Source organism: Myxocyprinus asiaticus, chromosome 28, assembly GCF_019703515.2.
Source record: "Myxocyprinus asiaticus isolate MX2 ecotype Aquarium Trade chromosome 28, UBuf_Myxa_2, whole genome shotgun sequence".
Lineage (NCBI taxonomy): Eukaryota > Metazoa > Chordata > Actinopteri > Cypriniformes > Catostomidae > Myxocyprinus > Myxocyprinus asiaticus.
This window is the reverse complement of record NC_059371.1, coordinates 40512931-40530353: the sequence shown is the minus strand read 5'-3', so window position 1 is coordinate 40530353 and position 17423 is coordinate 40512931. Positions and strand designations below refer to the sequence as shown.

The window sequence follows — 17423 nt, the reverse complement described above, 5'->3', positions numbered from 1 at the left end:
TAATACATCCACAACCCAAGTTTATTTCCCGATCTAAACTGGGAAAAAACGTGTCTATACTGAACATTTTCTAATGTCTGGACTGTATCTGCAGGGTTTTACCTGTCGGTAATTGCAGCTTAACCATCATGATTTTTAACAAGTCAGCAGCAGTGCTAACGGTCCAAAGCCGTTTTATATCCAACCATTTTATTTGTCTTGAATTAAAATAAATCTGTCTGTCTTGAATTCCTGAGAGCGAAAATCAGCAGCCTCCGTCTCATGCATTCTCAACAAAGTGTGTGAGTGACACAGAAGCAGTAGTGAAGTTAAGTGCGAGAAGTTGTTCTGAGGGAAGTATGAAAGACACCTGTTTGGGTGAAAAAATGCTTATTGAGAATGCACCAGACAAGACATTTTTTTCGTTTTTTTTTTTTTACATATTTACACAATTCACACAGGTCACATTTTTAGGTCAGAAAAAAAAAAAATAATCCAGAAGAATCACATTTCTTGATTTCTGAGTTGTCTAGAAGCCTAGGTGTTATTGGAAAGCAGAGAATCCCAGCTTTACAATGATGTGTTACATTTCATCTTCTATAGATGGGAACCTATTTTGCTGAAAACTTGTTTCTCAAACTTTTTATACCGGACTTCATATTTTGTTCTAAATTGTTTTTGACACGTCATTGGATTATTCACCCAAGCAAGCTAACAAACAAGTAATTTCTTTAACTCATTTTAAAGCTAACAACCCAAGGTAAGATTTGATATAAAGTTTGAGGCTATTTTGGGCTTTCAGAACAGTGGTCAGCACAGAAAAGAGACATTTGCATTTTATGCCTTACCAAAATAAAATTTCACTTTGTGATATTTTTGAAAATAATTCAAACTGTGGTATTATGATGACAAAATAAACTGTTACAGTCACCTTACTGAGAATGAGAGCTTTCATTTGATATACTGTATATAACATCAAAGTGGCTGGTAAAATTGGGCATTCACTCTCCACTGTGGCTGGTGGGCAAAAAAGCTAATCTCATACCCTGATGAGAGGCCTCTAGGGACCACCAAGATAGTGTATAACATAACAGCATACAGTACATATTGAACGTGTTGAAATATGAATGTATAGCTAAATGAGTGCAGGAATGTGGATACATGAATAAGATTTCATCACTGATTATGTGAAAATACCTTAAGTAAACAAAAAGAACATCTTTCTTCATTCACCAGAAGTTAATTGATAAAATTCATAAAAAACTATTCATGGAATTCTAAAAACATCCTTACTTTACAGCATTTTTATTTACAGCACTGTATATACACATACACACACACACACACACACGTTGTCAATTGTAAAAGGGGCCAAACTATTAGTCCGATGCCGGATTCCAATAAAATGGCTGAAGGTTTCTGTGTTCTGTGTCTTTTCTGAGTGCTGAAGCAAAAACACTTATTATTAATTTGCACTTTATCAATTGACTCCGTTATTAATTTTATCTGACTCCAATTTTATATTAATCTGACTCCAATTTAAATTGAACCTCTAATTTAGATTTAAGCTCTAATTGATTTCTGATCATTCTTTTAATTTAATCTTAAATTACTGATTACTCAGAATCGTCCTAACTTTCATTATCCTTTCATTTGAGTCCCGACTGTTGCTCAGAGTCATATGCCGGCCAATTAATTACATAGATCTCATGGACACAAAATCGGCAGTTCCGTTCATAGTCAGCGGTTACAGGTTAACTAATATCATCTGGTTCAGCCGCCTACTGCTTGCTCATAACCAGATGATAGTTTTATTTAGTCATGTTTCATACAACTTGCTAAGAAGGTGATAAGCAGTGACTGGTAGTCTTACTTAGTAGTAGACTGGTGGTTTTCTCCTATTCACAAGCTCCAGTAATGATAATTATCCTGGACATAATTTTGCAGTAACAAAAGGCGTCACTCAAATCTACCGGTGATAAATGATTTTGGAGGAATACCGAATAAATCAGAAAGTAACAATTTATTTGCCAGGTAGGATTTAAAACGTAAGTTACAAAATCAATCAAAGCCAATTGATCACACATGATCAGAATAAACAAACATTCCTAAAAATAAAAGACAAGTCAAAGTAACATACCTTGCAATAGAAAATGACAAGCGTGTGATATCTGACTACAGACTCACCAAGCTCCTTGCCAACCTTCCTTAAATATCCAGACAGAAAACACTGTGTACCAAATGAATTTATCACACTGTGGTGATATTCAGGTGAAGATTTCAGCTTTGTAAAACAATGCAAAGGCGATTTGCGATTTATCACACATGGTGATATTCAGGTGTAGATTTCAGCTTTTGTGAGAGAGTTCAGATGTTGTCTGAAGTCGAAAGTTCTTTGTTATTCCATGAATTGATGTGTGTTGGGCTATCAGACTATTCTCATAAATGATGCTACTCTATTGGGAAAAATTCCATTTTTGAGTTCCATCATCTGAATTTCCAACTGTTTATTTGATCTTGTTGGACCTGAAGATTATTTTTGCTCACTGTGACTACTTGGGCAATACTTTTTTACATGTGTCTGTAGATTACTAGCTCCACTGAAAGTTCTCCCACATGAAGAGCACTTGTATGGTTTCTCTCCAGTATGAATTCTCTCGTGTGTTTTCAGGTATTGTGAACAAGTGAAACTCTTTCCACAGAGTGAGCACTTGTAAGATTTTTCTCCAGTATGAATTATCTTGTGTTTTTTCAGGTATTGGGGCCAAGAGAAACTCTTTCCACAGAGTGAGCACTTGTAAGGTTTCTCTCCAGTATGAAATATCTCATGTATTTTCAGGCTTTGCAGCCAAGTGAAACTCTTTTCACAGTGTAAGCACTTGTAAGGTTTCTCTCCGGTATGAATTCTTTGGTGCCGTTTCATGCTTTTGGCTGTAGTAAAGGTCTTCCCACATTCAAAGCACAAATGAGACTGCACTGTATGAATTTTCTGGTGCTGTTTAAAATAGTACAGGTAAAAATAACTCTTTCCACAAAAAGAACACTTGTAAATCTTATTTGTGTGTGTTTTCAGATGTTTTTTCAGATACAGAAAGCTTTTCCCACACAGGTGGCACGTGTAATTTCTGTCTCCAGCATGAACTCTCATGTGCATGATAAACCTGCTTTTACATATGAAACTCTTTCCACACTGAGTGCAGGTGTTAGGATTTTTGGCTGATCTTCTTTGATGATTTTTTGGTGAGAAATTATTTTTAGTCTTTAAGACACTCAAAGATTTTTCTCCAGTTCTGAAATCATGATGTTTCTGATCCTGAAGTTTCTCCTCCACTTTATTCAGCTCCCGACGTTCCTTTCTCCCTTTCATCAGCTCTACAATGAACACAGTAAATTGACAAATCAATTCAAGAGGGACAAATCTGCAAAGAAATCAAATTGAACCATTTTTTTTTGTTAGAACACAACAAATGTCCAGCACTGATTTGTGATTTTTGCTCTGCAAACAGTATTTATTTATACTGTCAATTATGGCTGATAACTGTATGTCATGATTATAGTCATCAGGGCTTGACATTAACACCTGCCAAATGTTTTCAGGGTTTTTACTGCATTTAAAGTTCTGTGAAAGTTGGACCATAGTGAATTCAAAGAAATGCATTTTTTTTTTTTTTTTCTGTTTGTCAACTTTCAAAACCCCCAAAAAGTTGATTATTGCATTTATTTGTGTTCAAATTGGCCTACACAACGTTTATGTGGTGCATTGTTTGCCCATTTGCATGGTTTTATTTACACTGTTGTTGTCACAGTAGGTAACTTATTGTTTTGCAATGTGAGGATGAGTTTGTTTCTCTAATAAAATTATAGATTTGTTAAATGTTAACACCAGCCTAGTTTCCATCCACCTTTCATGCTATTTTGTTATCGACAAAGTGAAAATGTAAAACAAATTTTGCGACATTTGCCGTCTTCTCCCCGTTTCCATTCAAATGGCCTTTTATCGATAAAAATGGTGTGCGTGATGACGTCATGCCTAAAAAACACTTTGTCGCATAAGTTTTGGTTTATCGCAAAAGAAATCTGCCCTTAAGCCGTTTCAATACAGAAATGTGTATATCGCTAATTGCGCACCTTTCGCCTCCCAGATGTCCCTATTTTTTTTCCTCCGAAGTTTTGGTAAAATGGGGAGAGTATTGAGACAATTCATTGAAATTAACCAGCTTACTGTCATTTTAATTTACAAATAAATACAATCAGAAGAGGAGGAATTGAAATAAAATGGGAGCTGTTGCCCTTCTGATTGGACTGTAAAATTTGTCCTGATGTTGCGCCTGTCGTTAATAGCTGTGCACACAGGATATACACATCGATGGATGGTCCTTATACTAAGACCGAAAGTTTCCCCCACTACCTGGTGCAGGTTGCCAGCTTGAACAGGGCCATGACGATTCGCTTTTGGGTCAGAACCGATGGCAACCTGCACCAGGTAGTGGGGGAAACTTTCGGTCTTAGTATAAGGACCATCCATCGATGTGTATATGCTGTGTGCACAGCTATTAAAGAAAAATTGATGCAGTGTAATATCAGGGTTACATATATGATACATTCCTGATATTCAATAGGCTATTTTGAACAATCATGTAATCTAAAGCATCGCCATTACAACTGCATTATGTCCTGTATATTTGTCCAGCAACTTTAAACGACCAATTGAACTCGATTATCATCTAAAATTAATTTTAGTGTCATAATACAATTTACATTTTCTGAAGAAGCTCAGCAAATGTGATCCGAGTTAAATAGGGTTAGATTTAAACTATTTAAACGTTTTAAAATGTTCAGAAGCTCTTTTTCTGAAAGTGATCTCAACACTGGACAAATAGTTCTGATAGTTTATAGTCTTGAAAAAAGTGTAGAACATTCTGAGAATGTCATTCAGCCGACTTTATTGTCTACAGAACAGGGAAAGGCTCATATAAATTTGTGTAAAGAGAAGGCATATATAGGTCTAAAAATCTATATTTTTTCATTTGGAAAAATACTTTTTTTTTTTTATTTAATGCTTTTTTCATTTGGTAATTTATTTAATTTAATACAGCGAATTTTGCCGGCATTTTTTCAAAAGAAAGCTAAACAATAATTTAATAGAATTGGGTTATATGTTAGTGTTTCAAAAAAGCACACTGATGCTTTTCTTCTAGTATTGTGTATATATGTTTAATTTAAAACATCTTTGTGCACAGAAATGATATGTTTTATGTATTGTGGGCTAATTCTGTGACTGCCGTCTATTATTTTGAATGGTGTGGAAAAGCAACTTTAATAAATAAACGGATGGATCCTGCGATTAAATTAATCTCAAACAGTGGCCATTAATTTGTTCTCCGTGCACTTGTCCATGTGCATGATACGAGATATTTGTGTTGGCACTCCTGGAAGTGTCATGTTGGAAGCATCAGATCTATATGCTGTTAAGATCAATCCATAATCACCTACAATAAACTGGCTTTCAAAGATGTATACCTTGTCCTTATGATTAACATTCTGTCATGTGACACTATATTTTTGCGTTAATGCCAATTTTCCAAACCAGTTTTTCGTGACATTTGAAGTATCAACATAGAATTTATGCACTAGAGTTAAATGGAAAAATATTATGTCGACACTTGTGAAATTTTAGCGATAATTTGCGTTTCCATCAGCTTTATTTTGATGCGCTAAAACTTTTTCGCAAAAAATCCTTGGATGGAAATGAAGTTAATGTCGTGTTTAATGTTCCAAGTGTTGAGGTCTGTGCATGCCATTTTTAAATACTTTAAGTAGTCTGTGTAGGTCAGGGACTAAAAACAAAATGTTTTTAATTTTGGATAATTTTGAGCAAAAACTGTATTTTCTCGTTATGGTTCAGAAGTTCTGCAGCCTCCTTTACAAAAGGTTACCAGTTAAAAAATTGGGATCAATGCATGTTTCATGCATCGAAAATATGAAACGATTTTATGGATAATTAAAAAAAATTTTAAAAAAAATTGAAAACAGAAACAAATTAAGACTTGAGCAGAATTAAGCAGAAATTCTAATCCAGTCACCTGCAGAAGTTTTTATTGGGGAATTATTAAAATAAAAAGATGTACCTTCTTTAAAGACAACTAAGAACTTCAAAAAATCTAAATAAAAACAGCTGAGAACTTTTAGTTTGACTTTTAAATAACAAAATACTAGTTCTGACTAATTCTTGCAAGAGATCTTAACTTGACAGTTGATTGACATGAAAATGTAAAACAACATTAAAGGAAGAAACATACCTGGAGGAAAAAAGTCATCATCATCTTCATCACTCTGTTGTTCCTCTGTTTTTATCTCCTCCTGCTTCACTTCAATCTTCACTGGTGTCTGCAGCATCTGCTGTTCATCATCATCTTCATCACTCTGTTGTTCCTCTGCTGTGATTTCTTCTTTTATCTTCTCCTGCTTCACTTCAATCTTCACTGGTGTCTGCAGCATCTGCTGTTCTCCAGCGTTACAGACAGAAGTCAGAGACTCTGTGGAGGTTTGATCACCCTGATTACTGTCACACACACTCTCCTGAGCATCAGTAGAACAGAGTAAAGTGAGCTGTGAGTCCTGTGTGTCTCTGGATCTCTGTTCTGTTCATTGAATAATAATTAAGATATGTAGTAGGGATGTGCGAAACAACTAATTTCTTTTTTAAAAAAAGTCTGAAAAATCCCACAATCCACAACGTTAAGCCTTAATGAGTTCAAATATGCATCTTCCATTAGGGCTGGGCGATAGGACGATGTAATCGTATATCGACGATATCTTACAAAGAACCCGATGCTGATTGCGACACTCAATTGATCAACTATGATCAACAATATCGGGAAATGGCAAAACCATGGATCTGGGAAGGCTGAATCCAGTTTGCAAGCTTCTAGTCCACATGTATTTCATGCGTGGGTAATTTTGCTCATCTACCCGCAACAAGCCGGCGACCTGTAAGACTTCTTGGAGTGACACATGACAAGAAATGCTGTTAGTCACAAAGACAGGCACTTTCAGAAACACACTTTATTATATTTTTAAGAACACACAAAAGAAAAGCTGTCAATGCTCGTGTCTGATTTGCTATTTGCTCAGAGGCATGCAGCATGACGAGCCTGTCTCGTGGAACAAGCACATGTAAAGAATTGTCACTCTTTTTTCTCTGTTTCATTTGTCTGAGAACTGATTGCAAGAATAATGTCGTCTATGAGAATGCTGCAAATGATCTCCGATAATCTCAGGAGGTGCTGAGTTTACTTCGCTTTATTTCCACGGTCCAGGTGCGGTTTACATGCATTGTGAACGCAACTCTGCAGGTTCAGTAATAAACAGCTGAAGTCAGAAGTTTACATACACCTTAGCCAAATACATTTAAACTCAGTTTTTCACAATTTCTGACATTTAATCTTAGAAAACATTCCCTGTCTTAGGTCAGTTAGGATCACTACTTCATTTCAAGAATGTGCAATGTCACAAGAGAAGTTAAATTACACCCCGTTATCTCGCCTTTATATCGTTTGCTTATGGCTGAACCCCAAATTATGTATTAATAAGTCCCCTTTCTGCTGGTCAGAGTGGATTGTGAGGGAGGTTCATACACTCGGTGACCTATATGAGAGTGGAGTGTTGAGATCTTTTGAAAGCAGCTCCCCCCTAAAGCAGCAGACACTCTGGGAGTGGTGATTACTGCTTTTTAGAGTCCGACTGATATGGGATTTTTGCGACCGATACTGATTTTAGAGAGGGAAAATTCACTGATTACCGACATGGTGGCCGATATTGTTAATTTTTGAGCTGGAATGAAAACAGACCTTTTCTGTGTGGATTGTGCACTGATTTTGCCCTGATATGACTACGCAAATGTACTCAGAAGGCTGCTTTCTTAAACAAATATTTTTATCAAAGAATATTTGACATTATTAATATACATTGTCAACAAATTCTAGAAATGAACACTGAGAAAATAAAGAATAAATAAAAATACAATAAATAGCTAAATAATCATCAGTACTGTTTAGTATAAGTCAATTGCTGACCATTTAAATAAACAAATAAAAACACAATAAATAGCTAAATAAAAATCAGTACTGTATGTTTAGTATCAGTCAATGGCTGACCATTAAAATAAAGAATAAATTCAAATAAAATAATAGCTAAATAAACATCAGTACTGTATGTTTAGTATCAGTCAAATGCTGACCATTAAAATAAAGAATAAATAAAAATAAAATAAATAGCTAAATAAACATCAGTATTACTATTTAGTATCAGTCAAATGCTTACTATTTTAAAACTGCTAGTCAATTAGGGGCAGGTTGTAAAACAAGAAGCATTTACACCTGTCAAGAGATAACAGCGGCAGCGGTGTTACGCCGTATTCTGCTATATAAGTTCAAGGGAAATGTTTAAATATTACATTTTGTAAATGCAACGACTGGAATTGTTCAGTTGTATAGGGTACCAAACTGTGAATCCTGAACAAAGTGAATACATGTTTACACATTAGCTTCCAATGAGCTGACAAGCAATAAAAGTAGCTACGTGGTTAGCTAGTTAGCTATAAGCTCTTTGCCACAGAGAGTAAAAGATGGACCAGCATTGCGTCTCACCAACTAGGTAACAACGTAGCGTGAAATCAACACTCAGCAGACACAATGCACCACCGCACCGTTGTCTGCTGAGCTGCAAAAAGATGCTCTGATGTTTACCTTTCAATCTGCTACCTTACTGACTGCACTGACAAACTATAGCTGGCTAACATCTCAAACAGATGTGATAAACATGAGTGGCATGGTTGTCAGGGACAGGGTTAACATTATATTAGTTATACTGAAAAGGGAAAATGATGGGGTCATTGTTTATTAACTTTCCAGTATGTATTTCACAAACTAGTTAGCAACTTACCGAGAAGACACCACTTAACACTGCACTGTCTGCAGAACCACCGTCAGCTCAGCTCTGTAAACAATGGAGTCGGAGCGTTCTCTGCTGGACAAACTACGTTATGACACCAATTCAAGCATTGTTTTCTGCATTATATGTTCTGAAAAAAGTTTTCATATCTGCGCATATCAGTAAACGTATACGTCGATACCGATATATCGTGAAAGGCTGATATTAGCCGACCAATAAATCGGTCGGGCACTACTGCTTTTGGAAAAGGTCATGAGGCATCAGTGTATTACTCCCTGCTAATTCAGAGTCTGGAGGTCAGAGCTTCAACTTCTGTCAAGAGATTATGGGAGAAAAAGTTTAACTCAAAGGGAGAGTGGGCTTGGATTCTAAAAAACGTCAAGTCTGCATCTAGAGATGCAAGTGTTCACCTTATACAATTTAAGATTTTACATCGGTTCTATTGGACACCCTCTAGATTGTATAGGCTTGGTCTTAAAGACACACCCACCTGTTGGCGATGCCAATCAGAGGATGGAGAAATAACTCATGTCTTTTGGGGGTATGTTAAGATCCAGGAGCTTTGGCTGAAGGTTCAGAGTCTCGTGCGTGATGTATTGGACACTCGGGTTTCATTTTGCCCCAGATTCCCTCCTGCAGCAAAGCACCCCCACAACATGATACTGACACCCCCATGCTTCACGTTTGGGATGGTGTTCTTTGGCTTGCAAGCCTCACCCTTTTTCCTCCAAACATAATGATGGTCATTATGGCCAAAATGTTCCATTTTTGTTTCATCAGACCAGAGGAAATGTATCCAAAAAGTAAGATCTTTGTCCCCATTTGCACTTGCAAACTGTAGTCTGGATTTTTTTTTATGGCAGTTTTGGAGCATTGGCTACTTCCTCGCTAAGCAGCCTTTCAGGTTATGTCGATATAGGACTCAATTTACTGTGGATATAGATACTTGTCTACCTGTTTCCTCCAGCATCTTCACAAGGTCCTTTGCTGTTGTTCTGGGATTGATTTGCACTTTTTGCACTAAACTACATTCATCTCTAGGAGACAGAATGCATCTCCCTCCTGAGCGGTATGATGGCTGCATGGACCCATGGTGTTTATACTTGCGTACTATTGTTTGTACAGATGAACGTGGTACCTTCAGGCATTTGGAAATTGCTCCCAAGGATGAACCAGACTTGTGGAGATCCACAATTTTTTTCTGAGGTCTTGGATGTTTTCTTTTGATTTTCCCACGATGTCAAGCAAAGAGGCACTGAGTTTGAAGGTAGGCCTTAAAATACATCCACAGGTACACCTCCAGAAGCTAATTGGCTAACTGCCTGAAGGCTTGACATCATTTTCTGGAATTTTTCAAGCTACTTAAAGGCACAGTTAACTTAGTGAATGTAAACTTCTGACCCATTGGAATTGTGATATAGTCAATTAAAAGTGAAACAATCTGTCTGTAAACAATTGTTGGAAAAATTACTCATGTCATGCACAAACTAGATGTCCTAAATGACTTGCCAAAACTATAGTTTGCTAATATGAAATCTATGGAGTGATAAAAAATTAGTTTTAATAAAGTGTATGTAAAGTTCTGACTTCAACTATATATCTTTGTATTAAAGAAACAAAGACAAAACCAATTAAATCATAAAATAATACAAGACACATTCACCTTGAACTTAAAATTGAGTTCTATTTTCTTTTCTTTAGGCAGCATTAACTGTATTACCAAAATGCAATACAAACACTAATTCGTTAAGAACACACATTTAGCAGCATTATTTTGGGAACACAAGGGAATTTATTAGGCTTTATTATTATGATTATTATTATTATTATACTTATAATTGTCTTTACTTCTTAATCTGTAGGCTATTAGTAATTTTCCACCTATTGTCATTGACTGATACTTGCATGATGGCAAATGGAGCAGTTGGAGATGGTAAATGTTTGTATTTGGGGAGGTGGTTATATATATGATTTTTTGATCATTTTGTTACTTTAATTGTTTTTTTCGTTTAGTTTAAAGTGCAAAAGTGGTTGACGATATAATCGTATATCGCAATATTTTTAAGGTGATTATCGCTAAAATATGTTTTACGTATCCCCAACAGCCCTATCTTCCATTCAAGTTATTATTAACTGTAATTGAACAATTTACAAATTTGTACTAAACACAGCCTAAATATATTAAAATACACTGAACTAAGAATATTTTATTAAAAGTATTAAGAATAATTGATGACGGATCGTTGAATTGTTGAAAATTAATGCACACCCGAGGTGGTAATCCTGGTAACCGTTACACCTTGGGTGTGCATTATTTTTAAACAATACAATGGGCTGGAGTTCATACAGTCTGAGCCTTCGTTGCTAGTTCCAAATACGTCACTTTAGAACTAGCAATGGAGGATTGCAAAGCTTGCGCTGCTTTACTCGAGGACTTACTGGATAATGAGGTAGTGCATTTGTGCATGTGTGTGTGAGTGTGTGTGAGTTTGTGTTTGAGGGATCGAAAGAGAAAAACATAGAAAATGAGAGAGATCGCTTTTGGGATTACCTTTGTTGTTGCAGCTATCATCAGAAGAAACACTGCTTCAAAATCGGCAAGATGTAAGTTTAAGGACTTCTCAGCAGCAGCGAGTGTCACCATATTTCAGATGTAAACCTTAGCAACTTTTTTCAACTCTACTGAGATGCAGGAGTGCGCTGACATTGCTGCTCTGTTTTTCTCTCGTGAGTGTGTGCATAACGCGTATAATGTCTGTGTCCACATGTGTGGGAGTGTGTGTGGGAGAGAGGGAGGGGAGCACAAGGGTTTTTCCCACAGATATTACAGATAATATAGAAACTGTTGTATTAAACAAGTGTATCTTGCTCTGATACAGCTCAAGTCTTCGTTGCTAGTTCGAAAAGGGGCAGCGCTGTGCTTTTTTCCACTATAGCTATGTGAGGCAGATTAGAGTGAAATACATTGAAACATTAAAAGTTATTTTAGATAATAGAAACTAGTGCCCGACAGATATATCGGTCGGCCGATATTAGCCTTTCACTGATATATCGGTATCGGCGTATATTTTACCGATATACGCCGATATGAAAACTTTTTTTCAGAACATATAATGCAGAAAACAATGCTTGAATTGGTGTCATACCGTAGTTTGTCCAGCAGAGCACGCTCCGACTCCACTGTTTACAGAGCTGACTCTGAGCTGACGGTGGCTCTGCAGACAGGGCGGAGTTCAGCGGTGTCATCACGGTAAGTTGTAAACTAGTTTGTGAAATACATACTGGAAACTTAATAAACAATGACCCCATCATTTTCCCTTTTCAATATAACTAATATAATGTTAACCTTATCCCTGACAACCATGTCACTCATGTCTGTTTGCTGTTAGTCAGCTATAGTTTGTCAGTGCAGTCAGTAATATAGCAGATTGAAAGGTAAACATCAGAGCATCTTTTTGCAGCTCAGCAGACAATGGTGCGGTGGTGGATTGTGTCTGTTGAATGTTGATTTCACGCTATGTTATTACCTAGTTGGTGAGACACAATGCTGGAAAGTAAAATAAACAACGTCCGTCTTTTACTCTCTGTGACAACGAGCTTACAGCTAACTAGCTAATCACGCAGCTACTTTCATTGTTGTCAGCTGAATGGAAGCTAAAGTGTAAACATGTATTCACCAAACTGTTTTGTTTAGGATTCACAGTTTGGTACCCCCTTCAACCGAACAATTCCAGTCACTGCATGTATAAAATGTAATATTTAAAAGTCTGGTTTTCCACCGTTGAAAATTTCCCCTGAACTTGTATAGCAGAATACGGTGTAAAACCACTGCCGCTGTTTATCTTGACTCGGCAGTATTAATATAGATAGTATATATATAGTAGCAGTATTAATATAGTAGCATTTGACTGATACTAAACAGTACTGATGTTTATTTAGCTATTTATTTTATTTTTATTTATTCTTTATTTAAATGGTCAGCAGTTGACTGATACTAAACATACAGTACTGATGTTTATTTAGCTATTTATTTTATTTGAATATATTCTTTATTTTCTCAGTATTCATTTCTAGAATTTGTTGACAATATATAATAATAATGTCAAATATTCTTTGATAAAAATATTTGTTTAAGAAAGCAGCCTTCTGAGTACCTTTGCATAGTCATATTGGTGCAAAATCGGTGCACAATCCACATAGAAAAGGTCTGTTTTCATTCCAGCTCAAAAATGTAATATATCGGTCACCATATATGTAACCGGTGAATTTTCCCTCTCTAAAATCGGTATCGGTCCCCAAAATCCCATATCTAATAGAAACTGTTGTATTCTGTTGCGGATTTATTTATTTGTTTGTCGCGACTCGTGTCTCAATGTGTGTGTGTGTGTGCATGCGCGTACGTATGTATGTGTGTGAGCATGTGTAAGTGGGGGTGAGATGAGGGAGTGCGAGGGCTATTTTTAACCGAAATTTATGTAAATGTAGGATATTTTAGGCATTGTTTGACATTCTTAACCAATTTACTTTAACCAATGTCTTTGTTTTAATTGGTTATTTTGTTGTGGTAGCCTGTAGGGCTCTTTGAAATAACTGAAATAATTTGGCGAAGTGATATATGGAACCGTTATGCGGTCAAGACCTGGAACTATTTCATAGCCGTGCATTTACTTGAAAAATAATGGCACACCTTATAACACCCGTGAACCAATCAGAATCAAGCATTCAACAGACCCGTGATATAATCAAAACTATACTTAAGCAGAACTCTAATCCAGTCACCTACAGAACTACTTTGATTGGGGAAATATAATATGTACATTTTTAAAAGACAACTGAAAACTTAAAAAATGACAATAACAGCGGGGAACTTTTTAACTTTTAACATGATGGCTGATTGTCATGAAAATGTAAAACATTAAAGAATGAAACATACCTGAAGGAATGACATCATCATTATCTTCATCTCTCTGTTGTTCCTCTGTTGTGGTTTCTCTTCTCATCTTCATCAGGTTCCTGCAGTCCAGCAGCTTCACCAAACACATCTTCACCTGTTCATCATCATCATCATCATCTCTCTGTTGTTCCTCTGTTGTGGTTTCTCTTCTCATCTTCATCAGGTTCCTGCAGTCCAGCAGCTTCACCGAACACATCTTCACCTGTTCATTATCATCATCTCTCTGTTGTTCCTCTGCTGTGATTTCTTCTTTTATCTCCTCCTGTTTCACTTCAATCTTCACTGGTGTTTGCAGCATCTGCTGTTCTCCAGCGTTACAGACAGAAGTCAGAGACTCTGTGGAGGTTTGATCACCCTGATTACTGTCACACACACTCTCCTGAGCATCAGTAGAACAGAGTAAAGTGAGCTGTGAGTCCTGTGTGTCTCTGGATCTCTGTTCAGAGAGTTTGTCCAGCAGCCGCTGTGGTGTGGACTGATCTCTGCCGCTCCACACTGAATCCTGACATTCTGTGGAGGTCCCATCAGTCACACACACTGAAGATTGACAGGAAACCTTTTCCAGCTCCTGACAAACACAACACAATCACATCTGTACCGTTCATGATCACAGAGTCACAGTCATATCACATCATTTGAAACTTACTTACAATCTCAAGTTTAAAAGTTTATTAAAATCTAACAAGACTCTGCTCTGGAAAAGACAAACAGACACAGTGATTCAGTTAAATGATGAAATGAATGTTTAACCTGTAAACTGTCTCTCTCCATCAGTTTTGTCTTCATCACCTCTTTCTTCAACTCTCTCCTGATGAAAATCTGAACATAAACAAAACAAGACAGAAAAACCCTTTTTCAGGTATGAGTTATGAGACAAATATAAATGTGTGCTTTGTGTTTGGTTTTATTTTATTTAAAGCAGGAATATTGTTGGATATTAGCATATAACATGCTTTATTTAACATCATTGAACTTCTTTAAAATCTGCTTCTTGATTTAACGAGCTCATATATCAGATATTAAACATGATATTCTCAGATTTCTGCTTATTTCTCCTGAAACTGAATATTTTAAAGCGTCTGTCACAAAACCGCCACATAAGACGATAATAAGATTATTTTACGAACAGAACAAAGACAGAAAAATACAAACATATGAAAACTAATATAAACTCACAAATTAAGTTAAACACATTGAACATGTACCGACTGAGAGCTCAAATTCTTCTTTCTTCTTCTTGTTTAATGGCGGTTTCCAAAACAAATAATGGCGCTTTTCTGCCTCATACTGGACTGGAGTGTGAATGTGTAATATTCATCAATTCTGGTGATTTTGAGAGCTGTTTTTATCTAGACTATATATTGTGTAGCATTCATGTAAATACAGATTGTTTCACAAGTTCAATTTTATATTTGAATTTATTAAAGGTACTGTTACAATTGCCAACATCAGATTATTTTCATTATTAATAATACAATTAAAATGCTCCTGTTTGCTATTATATTTAAAACATTATTTAAACAGTTCTGAAAATAATAGGCAAAAAAGTATTAGTCTGTAATTACAATGGAGCAGTTTCTGAGACCATTAAATGTGAATCCTTCAGTTTTAGGGGTCAAACCCAAAAGACGACGATACGATGAGCAGTATTTAAGTATATATGGACAGGATCAGTTGATGGACCACAACCTTTATGTGTCGTTTGTAAGGAGATTTTAGCTAATGACAGCATGTGACATTCAGTGTTGGATCAAGCTTTGAAAAGTAGCATTCCATTCAACATTCCATTCCATCCAAATGGAACCGCGTTCCATTTTCTAAGTCGGATTTTACAACTTCCTACTAGGAAAAGTGCAATGGAATGCATCTTGGATGGAATTACAACTTGTAGGCTCGTGCAGAAATTCTCAACTCCGATTTCGCCGAGATGAAGGGGCACGATGTAACACAAACATGTCGACACTAGATATACAAAGTGATCAACATTCACTTTATTAAGTAATATCGATAAATGAGTTCATTTCCACATTACATGATATTAAAGCTTGTTTAACATACACTTGCAGAAACATTATAATCTCTTTTGATAATCGTACACCTGAAGCACAAATGCTAGCGCTGCAGCAATGTTTATCAGTTGGGTTGCTAGGAGACATCTCTAATGAGAGTCAAACCCCTGCTAAGCTAACGGGAGCATTGCAGTTCCGAATATCAGGGAACGGAATGCATTTATGGTCGGAGATATCAAGTAGGAATATCCCACATCCAACTTGAATGGAACGCAGCATAAATGTGTACCCTGACGAAACGAAATTTATTGCAAGCAACATTTAAATCGCAAATATTATTAGATATATTTTCCAGGTATTATAGACCTCCTTGGTAGATTCATATGAAAAATTATGTTTTTTGACGTTCATTTCACAAAACAGTCATGCTGCAGTTAAAATTAGGCTTGCTTGAGCATTAAGTGTCGTTTCAAGTTTTTAAAATGTCAGTTGGCATTATTAGTTGACTGCCACATAATGTATGATAGGCATAGTGTCTTATTCATTGTGAAACTGTGTTTTCTTAATGGCATGAATCGCACTGAAGGCCTAGACTTAAAATGCACGGTCCGCGGCTGCAGTCTGGGATATGTCAATGATTAGCAAGAACATTGATTTTGATGCATTATTTTTTTTTTTTTTTTGTGCATTGTCAGATTAAAAAAAAAAAAAAAAATCCTTATAAGGACTCTCCATAGACATAATGATTTTTATACTGTACAAACTATAGATTCTATCCCCTAACCCTAACCCTATCCCTAAACCTAACCCTCACAGAAACCTTTTTGCATTTTTACATTTTCAAAAAAACATCATTTAATATGCCATTTCCCTTGTAAGGACCACCCAAAAGGTCCTCACAACCAGAAATGTCCTCACAGAACAGGTTGATTCTCAATATTTGGTCCTCACAAGTATAGCAAAACCTGTACACACACACACACACACACACACACATGGTGCAATATGAAATGTATGTGCATGTTAAAAAACATGTAAATTGATATTTATACATGCTACCTACAGTATACAAACTCATGTGGTCAAAATGAAAAATCATATTCGTATTTGTACTACTACCTCTACACACCTATGTTCATTTGAACATAATTTCCTTTGCACATTCCTGTATAAAATCTCATACATATATTATTCATCTTATACTGTAATTCTGTGTCTAGCGGTTATATTTCTGTACTAGAAACTTCTGATCCGAGGCCAAATTTATTGTGTGTGTGAGCACATCTAGGCAATGTAACATCTGATGGTATCAGATGGTAATACCATGGTACTCTGAGATACAATTACCATATGGTGCTTCAAGTACTTCAAAGAATACCATAGTACTATCATGGTCATTTAATATATGATCACCATATTCATATACTGTACAACTGAATTTAAATGGTGCTTCAAGGTAATTCAAAGATTACCATGGTACTATGATACATTACTATATGATTAATATAGCATTGTCTTAATGTGCTGCC

General features: G+C 36.1%; 1 protein-coding gene across 1 annotated transcript in view; it reads right to left on the bottom strand.

The window, feature by feature from the left end:
- The window catches only part of LOC127418753 (zinc finger protein 37-like), a 96721-nt gene extending 81595 nt beyond the window's left edge, over positions 1-15126 (bottom strand). Inside the window, exons 1-4 of the mRNA XM_051659531.1 lie at positions 15091-15126; positions 14636-14704; positions 13865-14453; positions 12078-12146 (exon numbers count right to left, since the gene is read on the bottom strand). Of these exons, the coding sequence (XP_051515491.1) occupies positions 12078-12146; positions 13865-14453; positions 14636-14671 (694 nt within the window). The 5' untranslated portion in view covers positions 14672-14704; positions 15091-15126. The remainder of the gene's footprint in view (positions 1-12077; positions 12147-13864; positions 14454-14635; positions 14705-15090) is intronic.
- Between the last annotated feature and the right edge of the window lie 2297 nt (positions 15127-17423).